The 24,997-nt window shown below is 34.2% G+C and overlaps 1 protein-coding gene and 1 long non-coding RNA gene across 2 annotated transcripts; one reads left to right on the top strand and one right to left on the bottom strand.

The window, feature by feature from the left end:
• The first annotated feature begins 966 nt into the window (after positions 1-966).
• On the top strand, positions 967-1,584 carry LOC141686009 (putative aspartic proteinase GIP2). The gene has a single exon (XM_074491075.1). The coding sequence runs from the start codon at positions 967-969 to the stop codon at positions 1,582-1,584; it is 618 nt and encodes a 205-aa protein (XP_074347176.1).
• Positions 1,585-6,036: 4,452 nt separating this feature from the next.
• LOC141683878 (uncharacterized) lies at positions 6,037-7,774 on the bottom strand. Its single transcript, XR_012560474.1, has 4 exons — positions 7,642-7,774; positions 7,429-7,473; positions 7,195-7,257; positions 6,037-6,180 (listed from the first exon to the last, which is right to left on the bottom strand). It is a non-coding gene; the product is annotated as an uncharacterized LOC141683878 (long non-coding RNA).
• Positions 7,775-24,997: the final 17,223 nt, after the last annotated feature.

Raw genomic sequence — 24,997 nt, 5'->3', positions numbered from 1 at the left:
AAGAATATACCATGTGCTCCCCCTAATGGGCAGCTTATCACCAGCCCCACCCAAACTTATACTACTCCATTCTGCATATATATAAATTTTGTGAAAAATCGTAGGTGATGGTGGCCAGATCTGCTGTCCATTAAAATATGTGTAATAAATCACACACGTATCACATTCATAATTTCATATTATCAAAAGCAACTATCACCTTCTCAACTCAACCCAAGGATAATACTAAACATTGACTTGACACTTCCAAAAATCTAGTCATCTCTTACTCATCTTCTTATCCTCTTCCCCAATATTAACCCACCAGCGTCGCTCCTCCGCTTCCCACACACTCTTCTCTCTCCCTCTCTCTGAATCTCTCTCTCTGACTCTCTCTGTATGGCTTCTTCTTCTACTCGACTTTTCTTTCTCATCTTCTTCACTTCCCACATCTTTTCTTCATTTTCACAACCACCCATTTTACCAAACACTGTTTTAATTTTTCCGGTAACTAAAGATGCATCAACTCTTCAGTACACTACCCAGATTCAGATGGGCTTTTCTCGGGTTTCAAGCAAGCTTGTTCTTGATCTTAACGGTCCATTTCTTTGGGCTGATTGTTCTTCCTCATCTTCTCATAAGCCCATCAGATCTGGTTCACTCAAGTGCTTATTAGCAAACTCCTGCAACTTAAACCCACTAAACACCATTACCAAAGTAACCAAACCAGGCCAACTTGCAGAACAAATCGTGACCGTTGAATATGTCAACACACATAACTCAACACCAATCTCAACGGTCCAAAACTTGTTATTTTCTTGTGCACCAACTGTATTATTACAAGGCTTATCTGGTGGGGCCAGTGGTATGTTAGGCCTCGGCAGGTCTAAAATATCATTAACATCGCAATTATCTATCACTTTTGGAACTCGCCGGAAATTCTCTATTTGCTTGTCGGAATCTGATGGCGTCATGTTCTCCGGTGACATGACGTCAGACTTGTTTCAGTCTTTGATGTACACGCCAATTATTTCTAAAAGTACATCAGATGATTATTTTATTAAAGTGAAGTCAGTTAAAGTGAGTAACAAAAGACTAGCCTTGGGTACAAGATCTATAGATACAAAAATAAGTACTGTTGTTCCGTACACAACTATGGATACAACAACGTACGATATTTTGGTCCAGGCTTTTGTTGGAGCCGCAACACATATGAACATGACTAGGGTTGCTGCACCTCACACAACAACCTTTGGGACGTGCTTCAGCTCACAAAAGTCATCGTACTCGGTACACAAAACTCTGGCATCAGGATCTGATAAAGGTTTGAACGTGGCGCCAATAATTGAGCTAGTGTTACAAAGTGAGATGGTGAAGTGGAGGATTGATGGGAGGAATTCAATGGTGAGGATTAGTGATGAAGTTGTTTGTTTGGGAATTTTGGATGGAGGGCTTAGTGATAAGAGGGAAATAACTATAGGGGGTTATCAGTTGGAGGATAATTTGTTGGAGTTTGATTTAGGGACTTCTATGCTTGGATTTAGTTCTTCTTTGAGGCAAACTAGTTGTTCTAGGCTTAATGTGTATACTAATCATGTAGAGTAATTACTTGTTAATCTTCTTGGTGTGGGAAAGTAGAGGATTAAGGTCTTGTAATTGTTTATAGGATTGTATAGCAAGGTGTATGAATCGGGATGTATGGAATGAGGACTGATTATATTTCAGCAATATACAGAGAATTGAACTTAGATTACTGGCAGCTAAGCCGAGAACAATTGCGCCGCTATCTTATTAATTTTTTTTAAAAGACTAACGATAACGTCAATTATTGTATCTGTTAGATTTTTTTTTTCGTTCAAAAAAATTAATCTACTCAGTGGGCATGCATAGATAAATCGTGTACGTTTAGATAATAAATACTTGATTTAATGATCTTTTTGACCTTTAAATTATAAAACGATCTATATTAATCGGATGTCTCAAATATTTGAAATCATATTCTTTAATCCCGAGGTACGACATCACGTTCCAATATATAATACAACGGTATATATCAGAGGCGTAAAATAGATTTTTATTGATGAGTGATGTTTCATATACTATTTAAATCCTAAATATTGTATTACGTTAGTACTTTAGAAATTAAGCATTTATTAATTTTGGAGATTGGATTGTGGATCATTCAATGACAAATAATGACGAGAGCTCTGTTGGCTTCTCTTTCCGTATATTTATATTTTACCGATTGTAAATGTGGATCGATGATTCTGATAGATTGTTTGGTTTTTATGCTTAAAACTATGTCTATGCATGTGTCGGTTAATGTTTAACTTTTTATTTTGTTTACCCATTTGTTGTTTAAATTTTATTTGTGTGAATGATTAAACAATGCAGTTGGATGTATATAATTCTATGTTAATGATGTTTAAATTGTGTTTTTGTATTGATGGTGATGATGCGATAAATATGTGTTTTTTTATGGTGAGGTTAAAATGGATTTCCAAAATTGAATATATAAAGGGTAAACTGAATGTGTGTAGAAGATCTTATGCAGGAGTACTCAACTAACATTGAGGTATGTATTTACTCATCGGTTTTTTGACTTATACTTCATTCAGTATTTTCAATTACATTTGTAAATATTTACAAATTGAAATGTTTGTAAGTGTGGAAATTATAAATTGATAAGGTATAATAGGAGGACATGTCCCTCACTGAAAGTTGAAAATGAAGCAATATATGTTGATGATAATGAAAGGGGACTAAATCCAATATATGAGCAAGAAATTGAGGACATATACAATGTAATTGACGACACATACACTCACAATAAAATGCTCTTCGATTATCCTGATGAAGATCACCAGTGACAAAAATTATGCCAAGTGCAAGGGTCACCAAAGAAGGAAACATTTGAAGATGATGATGCACCTATATAAGTTGCACAAGAAAAATCAAAAAATTGAAAGAAAAAAAGATGGTTGAGATGGAATCAGTGCTAAAAGAGAAGGACAAAAGGGAGCAAGTAGTTGTTGACAGAGTGGTGGATAAAGGAAAGAAACCCGTGATGCAGAGTGAACATGATAGAAAGAAAAGTGAACAAAGGGACTAATTTGTTGAAAGGTTGAATCTTGGGGGAAATAATTAACCAAGGAAATGCCCATATTGTGCTAAAGAAGCTATGGGAAGTTTAAAGAGAACAACCTTTGTGGATGAACCAAAAATGAGTAATATGTTGTACTTGAAAATAATATTTGGGAGGTTCAAAAATACCAAAAATACCCTTGTTTGCCTTGATGATGTTGGTCCACCAGCTGTACAGGGCCAATGTAGACAACTCAGTTCACCAGTTCAACACAACTCATAGACAGGACCATTGAAGTTGGGAAAACAGACTCCACCAGTCAAGCAATACATAACCATTGGGGAAAGACACAGCTGAAATCTGCATCCTTCTTATCTCATGGAAGGATTATCGTCACACCTGGTGCTTTTGTAGAAACACTACATAATATCAAGAATGGGAAGAATGTCAAAAGTGTGGGACCTTCAACAAAAGAGAAAAAAGAATAAATATGAAGATGCAAATTTTTAAGTTTTATCTACTTATGTATTTATGCAATTTTTAATGATGTTGGAATAATTTATGTTTGTCTCACAGACTTTGATAGTTTTATTTTGCTTATGACTATGATTTGTGGAGTATGAACTTAATAATGAAGTCATTTTCTTTTACAATCCTGATCATTTCATTAACTTTTTTAATTACATGGATGGAAATTTTGCACTCCATAGAGGTACATCAAAAGCTACATTACAAAGACAAAGCTTTTAAGTAGATAGTTCATATTCCTTGCTCTTGGATTCCACTTCTTTGTTCATCAGTACAAACAACACCAAGACAACGATGACCAAATACATTAAAACAGGGTTTCACTTCCTTCCCTTCATTTCAGCAGTAACCTCTAACTTCTCTGTTTTTCTCAACATGCCTGGAATAATTATTTTTTCTAAACATATATAACTTTATGGCATGAAAAGACTTATTTACCATAAAACATAAACAACCCCAGAACCGCCTACCCGGATTCACATCAGTTATGATGTTCTTAGCATTACTGCTATGTCACACCAAAATTAAAAATCATGTTCAAGCCTTCTCCTACAAAGTAGATAATGATACTTAAATTTATGTCTAATCATATAAGCACAGGGGCTAAGAGGTTTGACACACAACACCATAAAATGTCTACTGTAACACCAAAAAAACGTTGCATTAGGGGGTAAATATGTTGCTCTTGCCCCACTTTTAAGCTAAGGTAACATTTTCTTAAAGATGGGTTTTTCCATGTTGTCTTAGGGGTCTAAGGTAACATCTTTGGTGCCTAAGGCAACATCGTATTTTAACTTGTTTATATGTTGCCTTAGCTTGCTAATGCAACAGAAAGAGAGATCAGTTATAACTTATTTTTTATATTATCTTAGAGTTCTAAAATGTTTTTAAAAAATTGGGACCCACATTGGGCCCACAGGGGCCCGCTATGGGGCCCACTGTAACATTTTACAAGAAATAAATGAAAAATTACTATTAAAAGGTATACCATTTCATTACCACAAACGAATCTATTTCAACATAATCCAAACATATACCAATACATTCGCTTAGATACCATATAAAATGATTATATTTGTAATGCACAAACTAAAAGATAACTTATTTCTTATAATTAGCAGCAAACAATAATACATCATTAATCCATAATTAAACGAAACACACTGATAATTGTTGGCCTTGAGTCAAGTACTCTCTTCTGATTAATCAAAATTTCCGCGAGTCATCCTTCCATGCTTCACCAAATTTGCATCTGGTTATTCACAATCGGACTAGAAGGCACAACCGAAAATTTCTCAGTTTGGCAACTACAAAATTCATTGAGCGTAGTCTCAGTAGTTAGATAATTAACTCATTTTACATAGAATTTTGAATCTTAACTAAATTCACAATTTTTGGCATCCAGGTAGGAAAAATTAAAAAATTAAGCTTTGAAACATATCTTTAAATATATAAACAATATCACGATTGTCGGGAGGTACTTGACGGAAGTAAAGCACTCCATTTGTGCTTGGATCCTATTGTAATCCTTCTGCTGGTTGTCTTCCTAATACTAATTATGATTTGACAAACCTGAGCAAGTATTATCGGGCCGCCTTGGGAAGAAAATAATTTTTCTTTCTTAACCATATAACAATCAAAGTTGTAAAAGTCTTCATCTCATTCTACTCGATGGAAAAAGAAAAACAACTAAACAAACACGTCATGCTAGGTAGTCTGAGTATAAAAAAATAATTTTTATATATTACCATAAAAAGTTGATTGTAGGTTCTGAACTCTATTCCTGGTATATGATGCAGCCATACAGGAAATCCCCTACAAAACACAATATATGAAATCCATTCATTACATGTAAAATTGATAAAGTGATAGTCGTACATTTGAATATTATGATAGTACAGTTACCCATAAGTCTCGTTTTAGTCCCCTTAAGATTAACTTTCCTCTCCTTAAGATTATGATTTTAGTCTCGTTTTAAATTTGAATTTAACATTTATAAGACCAAAAGTGTTGGAACATTTCAAGTTGCTCAGTAGCTGATCATGTATCAAACTCAAATATACAAAAAAGAACAACAGAATATGGACAGACCACCAGAATATATGAAACGGGGAGGATACTCTGCATAGAAGTATCGATTATCATATAAAATTCTATTTAAATTTATAATGCTAAAGAGCAGATTTATGTACTTGTGTTACATAACCAGTATCAAGCATCCAATCCATTGGTATTCCAAATCCTTTGTACCTAATTGCTGCTAAATCTCTCATTCTTAAGAGGTTGTAGACCGCATGTTCTAATCTTCTACCACCACACTTTAATTAGCTATTTTTGTACCAATATATGTAATAATTGCACAACAAGTCAAATATCAAGTAACAGTCTAGAACAGTTAACCATACTTTTCAAATAAGGCTTGTATTTTCTTGAGGGCTGGGGCAAAAAGTTGTCGAGGATCATCTCTAAAAGAAGACGCCTCAGATTCCAGCTTCTTGAGATTCAGAAAAACCAAATGCTGCTTCTCTGAGTGTATCAGCTTCCTGTTCGGGCCATTGAAAATGCTTAAGCACTGCTCTTTTGTCAACCTACAAACATAATTATCTCAATTCTCTCCACTGGAATTTGTAAAAGAATATTGGCTTGAGCTAAATATCTTACTAGGTAAGAAAGCTCATCGTCAAGCCATTTCACGAAAACCATAACATCTTGAATATTTGTAAATACAGCATTCTCAACTTCTTTGATCAAGAACCTAATGAAATCACCTTGTGTTTCTACATCGTGATTCGTGTTTCAGTATTGCATTCATTCTTTAGTGTTGCGTCACAAAAAAATAGATGTAGTATCTGCATGACAAGGATCTCATTCTTCTTGCAGGTTTAGCCTAAATGTTAGTCACATACACAAGTATTAAATAATTACTGATTTTAATTGCTCTTCTATATTGTTCATCTGAAAGCGCTACTTCCAGGCTCCACAGAAATATAAAATCAATTAAGTGCTTATTCATGATGCGTACAGGAGTTCCCGCTAGTAAGAAAGAATGATTGACCAGGGATGCTACTTATCTATTGTTTATAACCGTTTAATTTTTAGAGCTAATTTACATAGTTAATCAGTCATTGACAACCATCTAATGAAATCATAAACTGTAGTTGATTATATGTACTTGCCAATCTGTTGTGTTAACCAAGCACAGATACATTCATTTTTATAAAGAGAGGAGGGAGATAGAGAGACGGAGAGAGAAAGAGAGAGACAGAGAGAGATAGGGGGAGAGAGAGAGGGAGAGAGAGATAGAGGAGATTAACTAAAATACTGTCATAACCAGCAAGATGAAGAAGAGCATACTGCAACATACACCCATGAATGACCAATAGACAAACCAAACCTACCCCTATTAGAACAATAAGGATTCTTAGGATTATACCTCATCACTTCATCATACAAAAAATTACAACTTAAATCTCCATTTATGATTTAATTTAAAAATGTGTCGTATGTCAAACTTGTATATCACCAACGAAAGTAGATTTCATATGCATCAAAGTTGCAAATCTGAGATGTAAATGAACAATTTAATTAGTTAATTTACATACCTTATCTACTTTGGAGTATTTTTTTTCTCAATTTGCACTTGACTGCCTAGTGTTCCCTGCAATCTGTTAGCTGATTGTTAACAAAAACAGAGTAAGACACATAGTAAAAAAATAAAATCAAAATGAAAAATGAAAATGAAAATAGAAAAACTACCTTAAATCAAGAACATCAATTACATAAACGTCAAAATGACGAAAATAAACATAAAAAGAAAGGCTTAAAATAAAAAATACCTTAAATCAAAGACTTGATATGCAAAGCCCTAATTTGAAGAACACCTGAAATTAAAAAAAAGATTATATGAGGTTTAACAGAATATATATATAAAAACAAAAAGAAGAATCGAAACCCAATTTGAAGTACTAAAGTCTCAACCCCTCAATTTGATTGAACCATAATTTGACAGGTAATCAATTGAGCACTATTTAGAAATTCAAAATACTAACCACTTACTAAAGATTGAAAGTTGCAGAGAGAGTGAAAGTGATAGCGAATGAGTGACATAAATTTAAACTATAGGTAGACATTAGGTAGACAGAGAGAAGCCATAGATGAAAATGAGTGAGGGTGAGAGAAAGTCGGGCTGGGAGAGGGTGTATTGTATAAAAAATTTAAACTTTCTGAAATTTTGGGCGGCATTTGCACAAAAATGGGTTCGCTCTAACCCAAAATTTGCCCCCGAGCCCAATAGCTAAAATATATTTAAATTTTATTATTGTAATAAATAAAGTTAAAAAAATTAATTAATTAAATGTACTTTTTTACTTAAATAAATTTACATATTTATGATATTAATATTTTTATTTTTAAGACTTTTATATTGGTGCTCATATTAAAGCTTGGGGCATTTGTACTATATTTATTTTTTGTTACTTTTCAAATTCATATATTATTTATTATTTATTGCTTTTAAAATTTCTATATTTATTTTTTAAGTTTTGTTATTTAAAAAATTCGTATATTATCATGTACCTCATTTATTAAATTTAAATTTAAATATTACATTAAATTCTATTTGTATATCACCTTAGATTCTTAAAAACTGAATTTAAAATAAAAATTAAACTTAAAAAATATCATATTTATGTTTTGATACTCTAAGGTAACACTTTGACCAGAATGGTGCAAGCTGCAACACTTTCAACTTAATGTAACATCACGGTTTTGGCTAAGGTAACACAAAAAACAAAATGTTAAATTAGCTCATGAGTGCCATATCTAGGGTAACATATTAGCTAACTTTTTTTTGGAGGGGCGTTGCGATAGGCCATATATGGTGTAGTGACAGGAGATTGTTCTCAGTTTTGAAGGGAACCACAATAGTAAAAGTTTATTTTACCCCTTCGATATATATTGTTATATCGTTCATATCGAAAAAAGGTTTAAAAAGTACGTAACGCCATACCATGGGGGTTAAAGGGCATGACTTTAAATATTTGGGGGCTGATGGATATATCGTTTTATACTTTAAGGGCCAACAGATCATCATTAAGCCTAAACACTTTCATATGAAAAAAGAAAGCACCCAATGAAACATCATAAAATACATATTAAGTAGAGAAAATATTGAAAATAAAATAATTAAATTTAATCAAAGGTAATTTCTTTGATTGGATACTTGAAAAAATATGTAGAACGAATCTTTGTAAGCGACCTTCTTCATCTATATATATTATTTTTAAATCTTACCAAGCTGAAATGCACGATAATATTAGTATATGCCAAACACATTTTTTGGGTACAAACCAACTAATATTTATATAATACTTCATTACGGTACAAAAAACCATCGTACTTTTATTATATTAATTACATATACCTTAATAATAACATTAATTATTTATATATTTTCATTATATTGATCCGTATCATATTTTTATGGACCGACTGTCGTAATAAATAAATAAATAAATTTATAATTTTATATGAATTTATGTAGATAAAACACTAATAGTAGGCATTGATAATATAATATATTTTTTCTCATTTTGACCTCTATATAAAAATATATTAAAGATGATATAATAATGTGATCCAATTAGTTTCAACCAAATAGTTTGATTTTGATTTAAACACTACATCATAAATTGGTTATGGTAACATCCATTTCAAAAATATTTTGCAAACTGTCGATATTTGTTTAATTATTTTAGCAAATATATAGTTTTGGTAATATTTTTTAAATATTACTACAAAATAGTATATTTTTGGAAAATATTTTGATAACTTGCAACGAACTTATAAAACTGTTATCAAGTAATTCAAAATTTTGGGCTTAAATTTCCCCAGTCTACAAATTAGCAGCTTTTTTCTTTCTCATTTTCTTTTTCGCATGGGATTTTCTAAACAACGCCACAGTCTTATTATAGTATTACCACAATTATAAATTGTCGAGAAATGACTCGAAAATTGGTCAAAAAATTTTATTCAACTTGATCGATTTCTGTAAATCACCGATAAATTATACGATTTTAAAAATCTCCAGATAAATCGTAAATCGGTAATTCAACCGAATAATTCCCTTTTCCGAAATATGATGATTATTCATTACACAAATTTGTGTAAGTACTAGCGCCCGCGCACACACACACTCACATCTACCCTCACAGACTCACATCTTCATCCACAATTGAGAGAGGCTTATAATCTGCGAATTAGAGAGGCTTACCATCGAGAGGAAGGCTTGAAGATTGAAGTTCGAGGAACACTCAAGCTTTCAAGCTCGAAGGTAACTTTCAATCGATTTTCTTCCTTCAATCAATTTTATCTATTGGTAAATTGAAATATGTATTTCAATTAGGGTTTATTTTTATTGAGATTTTTAGGCATATTTTTGTTGGAAAATATTAAGAAGTAACAATATGGCAATTATATTCAATTCAAATCAGAATTCAAGAACATGCAATTAAAACCAATTAACAAAATAAATCATGAACGTCAAATGAATTTGATAATCAGAAATAACAATATTAAACAAATAGCGAGAAAGAAAACTTATATATATTGTAGTTTTAATATTGTACAATAGTCGAGTCATCGAATCTTGTAAAAGACATGAGTGTTCTTGAATAGATATTGACCCATCTATACTGTGTTGTGATGCCGCGAATTCACTTCCAGTAAAAAACAACAAAAGATCGATCAGTCACAAGCCGACAAAGCTCAACAACGACCACACATCAATTCACCTGGAAAATCTATGTGTACATATGAATATTTGGGAGAGAGAAAAAGAGAGGGTAGATGGGGTTCTTGTTCTTTTCCCTCCCACCTATTATTTTTCAATCAAGGAGTATATATATTATCATATATAAAAGATATATTTTAGAGCCTAATTACTATTATTTACATTATAATAATCCTTAATCTTATTTATATATTAATATAAATATATGTATATATCTATTCAGGTCAAGGCCTTGATGTTGGGAACCACGGACTTAGGGTGTTACTATGTTTTACGATAAAGATTACGAAAAGAGGATTACCTTGTTAATGGTTGATTCCACGCTCTTCTATTGTATTCCCAAATTTCCTTGAGCGAAGTGTGGCCTCCATCTTCTCAAGTTATCCTCTCTTCTTGCTCCTTGGTGGCTACAATATGTTTTCACACAATTCCAAGCAAGAAGAGAATAAGAATATATATAGGCTATAATAGGGACCATGGATAATTAGGTTGGGCCTTCTAATTACATCTTGAGCCTAGCCCAATGTAATTAAATATTAATTCAATCCACTAAGGAATTAATATTTGCACTACCTTTCCTAATACCGTAATTTAATTAATTCGGTTCCAATATTATTTGCTTATTAAATTCCCCATGTTTAAAATATCACATGTCCATTAATTAAATAAATTACTGATAATTTATTTAATTAATATCTTTTATCCTTGATCATCCACTCAACCTTTATTTAATTATGCCAGAATAAATTCCACCTGCAGGGTTTCACATAATTAAATCTTTTTGAGCTTTCAAGGGGACATCATTAACCCGAATATTATCAGGACATGGATTCCTTCAATAAATAATATCCACCATGTATATAATTTCATCACCCAAAATATAATGATATAATTCAAAAGAATTATTTCATATATAAATCAAAGCATGTAAATAATATACACGTGTCAATTACTATTTCCGGATTAAGAACCTAAGCATTAATAATAACATAGAATCTTAGTTCTCCTTCTTAATCAGTATTAAGGGAACAATTCTAAATTTGATCCTGTTCAATATACACAAAGTATACTAGTATTATTTATTAGTCAATATAAACTAATCTAAATAATACTACAGCCATACCAGTGGATTGTCCAACACCACCTGTAACACCCCCAAATCTGGGGTCGGGGATCCGGGTTGTCACGAGTTCCATTTTCCTTAATAACACCCAATCTTAATAAACAATCAACTACTCTGTACTGTGACCCCACAATAAACACACACACCACAAGTTATAGTCTCAGAGATGAATATCCAAAAATAACACGAGTCATTTTATTCCAAAATTATATGCCATTACACCTTAAAAGGGTTTCTGAATAGATTTACATTTCTTTGCCATTATTACAATTGATAAAGATACATAAGTCTGGTACATCAAAAGTTGAAAGCCTAGCTTATTGGTAGTTCCTACCTCAGCTACAGCGACATCAATGCCTATGGGAAACTGCGGAACGTTTCCTATCCGCTCGCGAATTGGGAGCTTGGTCATGTTCATCTTTTCTATCTGTTGTTGTGTGATGAAGGAAGAAAGCAAGGGTGAGCAACAAACCCACCAAAATAATATGTACAGTGATTTACAATATATGAGCATTCTCATAGTACTCATGAAAGTCTTGGTCAAGAAGAAATGAACCAAGTTTGATATCTTACCGCGACCAAGTCGCAAAATATTCAGTATATATGTACATATATACTTTTCACAATCTTTGAAATCCTCTGACATGTATAACATACACAGAGTTCCCGTTTATAACTGTATAAAATATCGTTGCAAGGTGATCTCATATATCTAACCTTGTCTCAACGTTTTTCCGAAAATCTTTTACATGCACAAGGTAATCATTTACTAGATATAAGTTTAAAAGATGAAGTTACAAGATACTCCAATATACTTATATCCGAATACTACTTGAACTACCACCGTTCAAGTTATAATCAGTTTCAAAAGTTCATCACCCAGATGAGACTACAAGATAAGACTTGAATAGATTCAATCCTTGAAATATCATTATAAATAATGAAGTTACGAGATACTTCATTAAGTCCCGATATATATATACACCTATATATATATATTTCCTAAACTCCTTGAAAACCTCTGTTATGAAAATTATAAACAGAGTTGCAATATCCAATGAATTTTGGAAAGGAGAAAACCTTGACATAAACTTGATATCTTGCTGATCAGGCAAAGATACCAATAAATAACCTTTTCTACTAGTAGATGGATGAATCCCCCACCGGTCATCACCCTGGCCACATTAGGACCTTGTGCTTCACCGCCACCCGGCCTCTTACACGTTGATGGACTGCCACCCAGCCACTTACACTTTGATAGACCGTACCCCGGCCTGTCGCTTATGCCGACTCAATTAGATGGACTTACTTCCCGAACATTGGGAAAGTAATCAAATTATTTTCTCAAAACAGCAACCACGTTGCGAATGTAAAATACACCACAGAGCCGGATCCCCCAGGTTTTGAGCGAGTATTTAAATCCCCTTCGAAAGGAGGATCTTAAATATAAAAGAATGAGTTTTGGGATCCGCCCTAACTTTTAGAAATCATTTTGAAGACTCGAAAACATTTTTAAGAATGTTTGGAGTACTGCTGATTTATTAAAATAAATCAGTCCCGATATATTAGAAAATATCTGAATATTATTATTTAAATAATATTCCCAAAAAGGATAATCTCTATAAAAATAATCTAAGTAGAAGTGTTAAAACTCATACTTGAAATGAATATTAAATAACGAAAGATATATTTATACGAAAGTACTATCTTTATTTGAATAATCAAAAGTAAGTTTGATTATCGAAACATTATTCTTTAACAAAATAAAGAATATTATTTAATAAAATAAGCGTAGTCAAAAGCCCTCGAATGAATATTCAAAATAATATTCATTAAATAATATAAAGTTATCGAATAAACCTTATTCGATTAATAGTTTTGAAAACTATATCAATATGTATATATATATATATAAATATATATATATATCATATACTCGGGAACATCTACTCCTGGTTTTAGAAAAGGGTTCACCTTTGGGTACCCTATACTAAGGGTATACGCAACTACTGCTTAGCTCTAGCATAGGTATTATGCAACTAATAAGCATTTGAACCAACAGATATATATCAAGATTACGAAACAAATATACATATATACCATATCACATGCTCCAATATATCGCAAGAATTTGCTAATAACAATCATGCACTTATCACAAGATAATGTATATACATATATTTACATCACAACAACAGTATAACGGGTAGAAAACTTGCCTGAGTGCTTCCGGATAGACTTAAGCTTAGAGTGGGTCCGATAACCTATGAACAACAACATAAGTCAGAATTAAACCCCGGTCGCTTAAGAAACTAGACTTTAACCATTTAGAATCCTAACGTTCATTTTCGCGCTTAACGATTTACTTAAGTCGCTCGAGTACCCTCGGCTCCACCATTTTTAATAAATTAACCATTAAGGGTTTTAAGGCGATTCTTTCGCGAGTACCTTAGCAACGTCCTAATACACTTTAAATAATTGTTTCTTACCCCAATTAGTCATTTAAGGTCCTTAACCAAGGTTTCAATGTAAGGCGAGGGGTAATGGTTCGGTCGCGAAACACCGTTACTTAAAACGGTCGTTTCTCCTAAACCGTACATCGGAATCAAACGAACTACTATTAAAACGAAGCTCGTAACATGAAATATCTAATAATGGCAATGGTCAAAACCTAACAGGGAGTTCTCGGGTCCTGATTTTAAGAGCAAAAACAGTCTAAAGTAAATCGGACATTACGACGGCTATGTTTACGCGATTTCCCAAATTTTTACCATTCCAAATCATATCAATCCAACTACCAATCAACAACAACTCAATATACACATCAATGCTACTGATTTCAGTCATAATAAGCTCAAGGATCTCAATCCAATCATATATTATAACATCTCCAAATTCAACTAAACTACTTAACAATTAAGCTCGAATCATGCTTATAATTCAAATTACTACTCATCCATCCAAACCATCTCCAAACTTCAACATTCAAACTTATTACTAAAGGGTGTGAAGATTTATACCTTTCTTGGAGGGTGGAAAGTTACTAGGAAGCCTTATGGAGCCTCCTACAAGCTTGATCTTTCCAAAGAAATCAAGAACACAAAGTTAGGCTTTAAAGTTTCTAAAAGTTCTATTGAAAGAACTGTAAAAATGAGGGTCTTACCTTGCTTATTTGGACGAGACTTGTGAACAAGAGTTGTAGGCCATCTCAATACCTTTCCAATGAGCTATAGAACACAACATTTGAGTGAGTATTGAAGGAGATATGGCAGTTTGAAGTTGCTGTGTTTATTTTGGCCGAGAGCTTGATGAAGAAAAGGGAAGAGCTTTTGTGTTTTTTGTGATTTGTTTTGATTTGCCTTGGTTGGTTGACTTTTGTTTTATTTTAATCATTTTTAACTATGAAAAAAAATTGTGTGGTTATAAATCAACCACACTTCTTTCCCTTATGTCATGCTTTGGTTATCATGTGATGTCACCCTCCACACTTATCCTCTTCTTGTTGGTTTGATGACATCATCATCCCTAACTCCTTGATTAACTCTTAATTGCTTGCCTAATGACCGCTGATCTGTTATACGGTTCGCTTAAATTTTGTTTTCGTTTATCGTTTGAGGGATCATACCGGGGATCTTATTACTTGAGTTCCCTTAACCTTTCTCAATACATTATATTCCTTTTATGATCCTCTCTTACAATCCTTGAATTTAAATCCTTTTTATCCTGTTACCTTATATTCAATTCTTCGATATCTGGTGGATTTTCGGGAAAAATCAAAGTGTTCGAATTTGGATTCTGACGATCTTTACATACACTCATATCCCATATAAAGTACTAATAAGATCTCAGAATAACAATAAAAGAACCCCTACATAGTGTGGCATGAAATGTTTTCTTATTCAGCAAAATCACTATTCATAAGGGTTTCAAAAATTCCAAAATTTGAGGTTATTACAGTCTCCCCTCCTTAAAAGGATTCCGTCCCGGAATCAGATAGAAAATTTTCCCACATTGTGGTTCTTCCATCAAACTCTGAATAGTTTGATAACCCTTCTCCAAAGCACTTGTTCCTTTTTCAATCTATAACCCTTCCTGGTTGCTCCATATAGGTTACGTCTGGTTGCATGTCTAGGCGCTCATATGCTCCTATTTATCTGGCATCCGAATTACACTTCCTTAACATTGATACGTGAAACACGTTATGACTTGCTACATGTTCGGGGGTAGGGCTAGCTCATATGCTAACTCCCCAATACGTCTTAATATATCCAAGGGGCCAACAATTTGTGGACTTAGCTTTCCTTTCTTTCCGAACTTCATCAATCCTTTCCAAGGGATACCTATAACATTACTAGGTCCCCTATTTCATACTCTTTGTCCTTTTGAGTCAAATCAGCATACCTCTTATGTCCATCTCGGGTTACTACAAGCCGTCCTCTGATTAGATCTATTATATCCCTAGTCCTTTGGACTACTGCGGGTCCGAGCATCTTGCGCTCTACAACTTCATCCTAACATAAGGGAGATCGACATTGTCTTCCCTCAAGGATCTCATAAGGCGATATCTTAATACTGACATATGATCTATTGTCGTAAGAAAACTCAATCCGTGTTAAGTGATCATTCCAAATTCTTTCAAGTCTATTGCACAGACTCTCATTATAGCTTTTAGCATTAGAGCTTTTGCTTCTTAATATCCATTCTTTTCCAGTTCGTAATCGCTACTACCTTCCGTACATAATACTATACTGGTTACACTTTTGCTCTTTAGCGTTCTATAACCTTTTAATAACCACGTCAACCTTAGTATCACAAACGTGTTAGAAACGGAATACCACCGTACTGATACTACTTCCTTTAGCTGCTTCCATCTTCGAAAGCTTGATCCATCATATAGAAGTAAAGGAATTTATTGAGAGATCACTATGATCATGAACACTTGTTCTATTGCATAGTTAGTACAGAAGGTGGCCAGCCTTTAGTACTTGACAAGTAATTAAACAACATGTGGTATCTTACTAGGCTTCTATCACACAGATAGATAGTCATTCAGCAATACCTCCCCTTCTGGAAGGGTTGGTCTTCTCAGCTTATATGAAATGAAAAGAAGAGAAAAGAACGAATTGAAGAGAATTGTATATATGGAAAAAAAATATACTGCCACAAAATATCTGGCTTGGAACCTACCTCTGAACTATAGAGGTTTGTCATAGGAGAACAAAACATATGTGTATATATATCAACATCAAGTATTATCGCATCGCATTTCGCATGCTTAAATATTTTTGCTATTTCGTCCATCATTCTATGGACCCATGCTCTTCCTCGAGCTTATACTCAATCACTTTTGAAACTTCCTCGACATCGAAAATCGAATCTGGAATCTCATTTTATACATCATCGTTACTAGAATTCTATGATTGCACCGCAACCTTCCTCGTATAGTAATACGACTCTCTATTGATAAGAAGGAATAAGTATTCAATAGGTAGATAATCTACTTAATTAGTCTATCAATTGATAACTTATACGTCAACACGACACGATTAGTGGTACTCAATTTCAACATCCATTCCAATACAACTCTCACGGTTGTAATCAACTCATTACTCGCAGAATCATTGTTGCATTACTATGGTCCACCACTGACCTACTGCCGTCATTCACTTTCCATGAAATCTTAATATCTAACCATACGGAGTCCATACATGTAGTATAGAATTCTTCTAAGGAGTTAACATAATCACCATTCGTAATTCATGAAGAACACTCCTGATCCTGACATACATACATGACATGAAGTATATAAAATTGCAGAAGAATTTCAATCAAAGCAACGATAGCAGGTTAATACCATTCTTAATCATATGCCTTCAATAGAAGACTTAACTCAAAGGTTTGTTTAGTCCTTTTTGAAACATGGTCCCATCTTATTCTCAATATAGGACCTTCTAGGATAGATAGCCCGCTCATGGCGATTACACGAATTAAACCTTTACCAAACTACTATTACAGTTGGGTATTACACAGTCATCAGAAGGAATGTGAATCTTCCAAACCATAATACAACCTTCACAGCTTTAACCATTATCACTGTATTCCTCTGGCACAAGCGCCTATAATTATCCTCTTACCTTTAAAGTGTCGGCCACCTCTTTGGCCTTTCCTGATAGTAAAATTTCCTTATAGTCAATGTCATTTTAACCACCTCCAAATAAATTTTCTACCTCATTTCAATCACTGCTTATGTGAAGATGTTTTCCTTAAAATCTGATGAGTAAAAAAAAATATCACCATTTTTCCATAAGTTATTGCCTCAGTCTTTATAGGTTAATCAATGTCACGACTGACTCTCGATCATACTTAGGACATCTTTTATCTTAGGTCCTAATTGCCCTGAACAATTTCGATCTTTACTGGTTCGATCCATACTTTCTCGTGGTTTAACACATGCCCCACTTGGCATCGTTATAATTACGTCATATTTCCTTTATCAACATTTCTATTCTTGAGAATTTTGAATATTAACTTTCTCCTTGTAAAACCTCTAGGGTTATTCTTGAATCGTTCCTCCTGTATTCCCTAGATACAGGGCATATCAAAATACCCTTTACTAATACTAGAACCATCGTCTATGTACTTCTGAAAAATTTCTTTACTGATCTTTAAAGGTTGTTGTTACCTTGATCCTTTCCAATTCATACTTGTCAAAACTCATGCTGTCCCTATTAAGGGTGGATGCCAACCTTTATGCATTCCCCTAGGATTCATCTCAAGTTATCGAAGTTATATCCTTAATTCCACCTTTAAAAAAAAATACTTGCATCCTTTCATGGATAAATCAAGTCATATATCCTTGATAGATTATCTTATTCGTCATTCCCACCTCGATAGTATATACCTAATTTCACAAAAACATCTGTATTCAAAATGAGGTCAATCAATATGGCCTCCAAAAGATAACAATGGTTATCCGCTTTTCTTGCCTAATTTGGTAACGATAACAAGGATGTCCTGGAAGATATTGGTCGTGTTCAACGTGAACTTCTTTTTAATAATTCCGTATTTACTTTTGTTATTTATTTCAACAGTCATCTCAATGTTGGGATATCTTTCATACCTGGCGTCTCCCTTTCTGGGTATCAAGCCACCGGTCTTACACTTCACATTCTTGAAGGTCACTTCATTCATCCAATTTTCCTAATTTCTTACTTTCTTGTCTCCTTAGTCTATCCGCATTTTATTATTCATCCTTCGAACTATCTCAAGGTTTCCTCGGATCCTCCCAACTTACAGGGAATAAAATATATGTATCTCTTATGCCTTTAACCATCAATTTTTTTTAACTCACGGTGAATCACCCTCATCCTGACGACTACATACTTCTCTATTTCTATTGCTACGAGTCTTTAGGGTTTCCTCATACCCAACTCCCTTATCATTCCTCAAACTCTATTGCCTTTATATTCCTTTCCACTTCAATTCCTTTTTTATTTTCCTTTCTCTTATCATTATTTCATGAACCAACACAACATAAGCATTGATTTCAAACATCCCGTCATTCTGGATTCGTGTCCTCAGAACGAATCTTGACAACTTTTACAACTTAGGTTCATAATTTATCATACTCGTCCGCTTTTGTTCTGGCTCTAAAGCTTTTACACTACCTCCATAACCTTGGGAAGTACTTTCCCGAAAACAATTGTCTGAACTTTAATCAATTTATTATGACCTCTGGCTCCGTGCCTTTCTTGGTCTTTCACCAGTGGGTGGTCTCTCTCTTAGGAGGGTAAGTGACAAAAACAGTCTTTTGTGATTCGTCAGTCATTTAGAATCTCAAATGATTCCTGTATTTCCTTTAGCCAGGCTCTCGCCTCTACTGGGTTCGCTTGTTCCTTGGAACTCTGAGAGCTTAGCGACTTAAAGGTCCTGAAAGAATTTCCCACCGCACTGTCTCATCAGGGTGGTGGTTGGGGATAATAGTATAAGTTCTGTTTAGGCAGGTCCATGAATTGCCCAATAGGAGTACCATCCTGATTCTCCCTATCTTGTTCAACTTCTGTTTTCTCAGTATGAAATGTTCCAACCTTCTCCCATAATCGGGGTTATCTTATACGCTAAAAATCCTTGTTTTCCACTTCATTATGTTATGGGTTCCTTCTATCTTGATGTCGACGTCCCTGACTATCACGTTCAGGGTTTGCTCTAAATCTTATTCCTCAAACTAGCTTTCATCTAAGATCTCATCTTTAAGTTCTTGAACATTTGGAACCCAAATTCTGTAGGAATGCCTCATTATTCCCTTATCATCTTTCTCGATATTAATCTCTTATCTATTTGTTGGCTTTCTGCCTTCATTCATCACTTTTTCTGGCACAATATGTTCTTTTCCAATAATTCGGGCTGTATTGTAATCTCAAACAGCTTTTCGGTACCGGCTCCGGTTACCTTCACTTCTATTTCCATTTTCTCAAAATCTCTTATAACTCTCCCAAAGACATTATAATCTTGAGTCTCTCCTTTTTACTAAGGGCATCAGCCACCACATTGGCTTTCCCCGAATGATAAAGAATCTCCCAATCATAATTCTTGATTAGCTCTAACCGCCTCCTCTGGCGTATGTTGAGCTCTTTCTACATGAAAATGCACTAGAGCACTTATGGCTTGTGTAAATCTCGCACTTTTCTCCATACAAGTAGTGCCTCAAATCTTTAGGGCAAAACTATTGCCACGAGCCCAAGCTCATGGGTGGGGACATCGAATTTTATATTCCCTTAATTGTCTTGACGCGTACGCGATTACCTTGTTGTGCTGTATAAGAAGCACCCTAATTCTTTATGCGAAGCGTCATTACACATCACAAAATCTCCCTTTTCCATCCGGCAACGCCAACATAGTAGCCGTCATCAACCTTTGCTTTAGTTCTTAAAAGTTGTTCTCACATTTCTCTGCCCATTCGAACTTCTGAGTCTTACGAGTAAGTCGTGTTAAAGGGGCTACTATCTTTGCAAACTTGAATGAACCTTCGGTAGTGACCAGCCAATCCTACCTCTGGTAATTCCCCTAACCATGGTCATCAATTCCTCAGTGGTCCTTTATTCATTCTTGTCAGGACCCTCCACGGGATTCTTCTCAGCAACAATCCCTTCTAGGATAACATCCTCAACCGCTACATCCTCAATATGAACATCATCCGGTCCCGCGTTAGGACGCTCTATCGGATTCACAATCTGATCTCCAATAAGTAATAAACATCATCGCGTTGTTGCTCCTCAACCACAGGGTTCGGAGTCCCGCTACCATATACGATAACGAACTACGCTTCTATCACGATATTTATAAAGGTTCCCATAAGGGTTTTAACTGCCAGTACTACATTAGGTAGTCTGACTATGAACTTGGCAAGAGTTCTTATTATCTTAGTGAACTTATTATTTTAACGTCACATCATCTCTGAGGTTTATAACGCTTAGCTCTGATACCATTTCTATAACACCCCCAAATCTGGGGTCGGGGATCCGGGTTGTCACGAGTTCCATTCCCCTTAATAACACCCAATCTTAATAAACAATCAACTACTCTGTACTGTGACCCCACAATAAACACACACACCACAAGTTATAGTCTCAGAGATGAATATCCAAAAATAACACGAGTCATTTTATTCCAAAATTATATGCCATTACACCTTAAAAGGGATTCTGAATAGATTTACATTTCTTTGCCATTATTACAATTGATAAAGATACATAAGTCTGGTACATCAAAAGTTGAAAGCCTAGCCTATTGGTAGTTCCTACCTCAGCTACAGCGACATCAACGCCTATGGGAAACTGCGGAACGTTTCCTATCCGCTCGCGAATTGGGAGCTTGGTCATGTTCATCTTTTATATCTGTTGTTGTGTGATGAAGGAAGAAAGTAAGGGTGAGCAACAAGCCCACCAAAATAATATGTATAGTGATTTACAATATATGAGCATTCTCATAGTACTCATGAAAGTCTTGGTCAAGAAGAAATGAACCAAGTTTGATATCTTACCGCGACCAAGTCGCAAAATATTTAGTATATATGTACATATATACTTTTCACAATCTTTGAAATCCTCTGACATGTATAACATACACAGAGTTCCCGTTTATAACTGTATAAAATATCGTTGCAAGGTGATCTCATATATCTAACCTTGTCTCAACGTTTTTCCGAAAATCTTTTACATGCACAAGATAATCATTTACTAGATATAAGTTTAAAAGATGAAGTTACAAGATACTCCAATATACTTATATCCGAATACTACTTGAACTACCACCGTTCAAGTTATAATCAGTTTCAAAAGTTCATCACCCAGATGAGACTACAAGATAAGACTTGAATAGATTCAATCCTTGAAATATCATTATAAATAATGAAGTTACGAGATACTTCATTAAGTCCCGATATATATATATATATACACCTATATATATACATTTCATACACTCCTTGAAAACCTCTGTTATGAAAATTATAAACAGAGTTGCAATATCCAATGAATTTTGGAAAGGAGAAAACCTTGGCATAAACCTGATATCTTGCTGATCAGGCAAAGATACCAATAAGTAACCTTTTCTACTAGTAGATGGATGAATCCCCCACCGGTCATCACCCCGGCCACATTAGGACCTTGTGCTGGACCGCCACCCGGCCTCTTACGCGTTGATGGACTGCCACCCAGCCACTTACACTTTAATAGACCGTACCCCGGCCTGTCGCTTATGCCGACTCAATTAGATGGACTTACTTCCCGAACGTTGGGCAAGTAATCAAATTGTTTTCTCAAAACAGCAACCACATTGCGAATGTAAAATACACCACAGAGCCGGATCCCCCAGGTTATGAGCGAGTATTTAAATCCCCTTGGAAAGGAGGATCTTAAATATAAAAGAATGAGTTTTGGGATCCGCCCTAACTTTTAGAAATCATTTTGAAGACTCGAAAACATTTTTAAGAATGTTTGGAGTACTGCTGATTTATTAAAATAATTCAGTCCCGATATATTAGAAAATATCTGAATATTATTATTTAAATAATATTCCCAAAAAGGGTAATCTCTATAAAAATAATCTAAGTAGAAGTGTTAAAACTCATAGTTGAAATGAATATTAAATAACCAAAGATATACTTATACGAAAGTACTATCTTTATTTGAATAATCAAAAGTAAGTTTGATTATCGAAACATTATTCTTTAACAAAATAAAGAATATTATTTAATAAAATAAGCGTAGTCATAAGCCCTCGAATGAATATTCAAAATAATATTCATTAAATAATATAAAGTTATCGAATAAACCTTATTCGATTAATAGTTTTGAAAACTATATCAATATGTATATATATATATAAATATATATATATATATATATCATATACTCGGGAACATCTACTCTCAGTTTTAGAAAAGGGTTCACCTTTGGGTCCCCTATACTAAGGGTATACGCAACTACTGCTTAGCTCCAGCATAGGTATTATGCAACTAATAAGCATTTGAACCAACAGATATATATCAAGATTACGAAATAGACATGCATATATACCATATCACATACTCCAATATATCGCAAGAATTTGCTAATAACAATCACGCACTTATCACAAGATAATGCATATACATATATTTACATCACAACAACAGTATAACGGGTAGAAAACTTGCCTGAGTGCTCCCGGATAGACTTAAGCTTAGAGTGGGTCCGATAACCTATGAACAACAACATAAGTCAGAATTAAACCCTGGTCGCTTAAGAAACTAGACTTTAACCATTTAGAGTCCTAACGTTCGCTTTCGCGCTTAACGATTTACTTAAGTCACTCGAGTACCCTCGTCTCCACCATTTTTAATAAATTAACCATTAAGGTTTTTAAGGCGATTCTTTCGCGAGTACCTTATCAACTTCCTGATTCACTTTACATAATTGTTTCTTACCCCAATTAGTCATGTAAGATCCTTAACCAAGGTTTCAAAATAAGGCGAGGGGTAATGGTTCGGTCGCGAAATGCCGTTACTTAAAAAGGTCGTTTCTCCTAAACCGTACATCGGAATCAAACGAACTACATATCAAAACGAAGCTCGTAACATGAACTATCTAATAATGGAAATGGTAAAAACCTAACAGGGAGTTCTCGGGTCCTGATTTTAAGAGCAAAAACAGTCTAAAGTAAATCGGATATTACGACGGCTATGTTTACGCGATTTCCCAAATTTTTACCATTCCAAATCATATCAATCCAACTACCAATCAACAACAACTCAACATACACATCAATGCTACTGATTTCAGTCATAATAAGCTCAAGGATCTCAATCCAATCATATATTATAACATCTCCAAATTCAACTAAACTACTTAACAATTAAGCTCGAATCATGCTTATAATTCAAATTACTACTCATCCATCCAAACCATCTCCACACTTCAACATTCAAACTTATTACTAAAGGGTGTGAAGATTTATACCTTTCTTGGAGGGTGGAAAGTTACTATGAAGCCTTATGAAGCCTCCTACAAGCTTGATCTTTCCAAAGAAATCAAGAACACAAAGTTAGGCTTTAAAGTTTCTAAAAGTTCAATTGAAAGAACTGTAAACATGAGGGTCTTACCATGCTTATTTGGACGAAACTTGTGAACAATAGTTGTAGGCCATCTCAATACCTTTCCAATGAGCTATAGAACACAACATTTGAGTGAGTATTGAAGGAGATATGGCAGTTTGAAGTTGCTGTGTTTATTTTGGCCGAGAGCTTGACGAAGAAAAGGGAAGAGCTTTTGTGTTTTTTGTGATTTGTTTTTATTTGCCTTGGTTGGTTGACTTTTGTTTTGTTTTAATCATTTTTAACCATAAAAAAAATTGTGTGGTTATAAATCAACCACACTTCTTTCCCTTATGTCATGCTTTGGTCATCATGTGATGTCACCCTCCACACTTGTCCTCTTCTTGTTGGTTTGATGACATCATCATCCCTAACCTCCTTGATTAACTCTTAATTGATTGCCTAATGAACGCTGATCTGTTATACGGTTCGCTTAACTTTCGTTTTCGTTTATCGTTTGAGGGATCATACCCGGGATCTTATTACTTGGGTTCCCTTAACCTTTCTCAATATATTATATTCCTTTTATGATCCTCTCTTACAATCCTTGAATTTAAATCCTTTTTATCCTGTTACCTTATATTCAATTCTTCGATATCTAGTGGATTTTCGGGAAAAATCAAAGTGTTCGAATTTGGATTCTGACGATCTTTACATACACTTATATCCCATATAAAGTACTAATACGATCTCAGAATAACAATAGAAGAACCCCTACATAGTATGGCATGAAAAGTTTTCTTATTCAGCAAAATCACTATTCATAAGGGTTTCAAAAATTCCAAAATTTGAGGTTATTACAGTCTCCCCTCCTTAAAAGGATTCTGTCCCGGAATCAGATAGAAAATGAATAGGGATACT

Source organism: Apium graveolens, chromosome 9 (assembly GCF_009905375.1).
Source record: "Apium graveolens cultivar Ventura chromosome 9, ASM990537v1, whole genome shotgun sequence".
NCBI classification, from domain to species: domain Eukaryota; kingdom Viridiplantae; phylum Streptophyta; class Magnoliopsida; order Apiales; family Apiaceae; genus Apium; species Apium graveolens.
The sequence above is the reverse complement of the archived record's forward strand: the minus strand, read 5'-3'. Positions and strand labels throughout refer to the sequence as shown.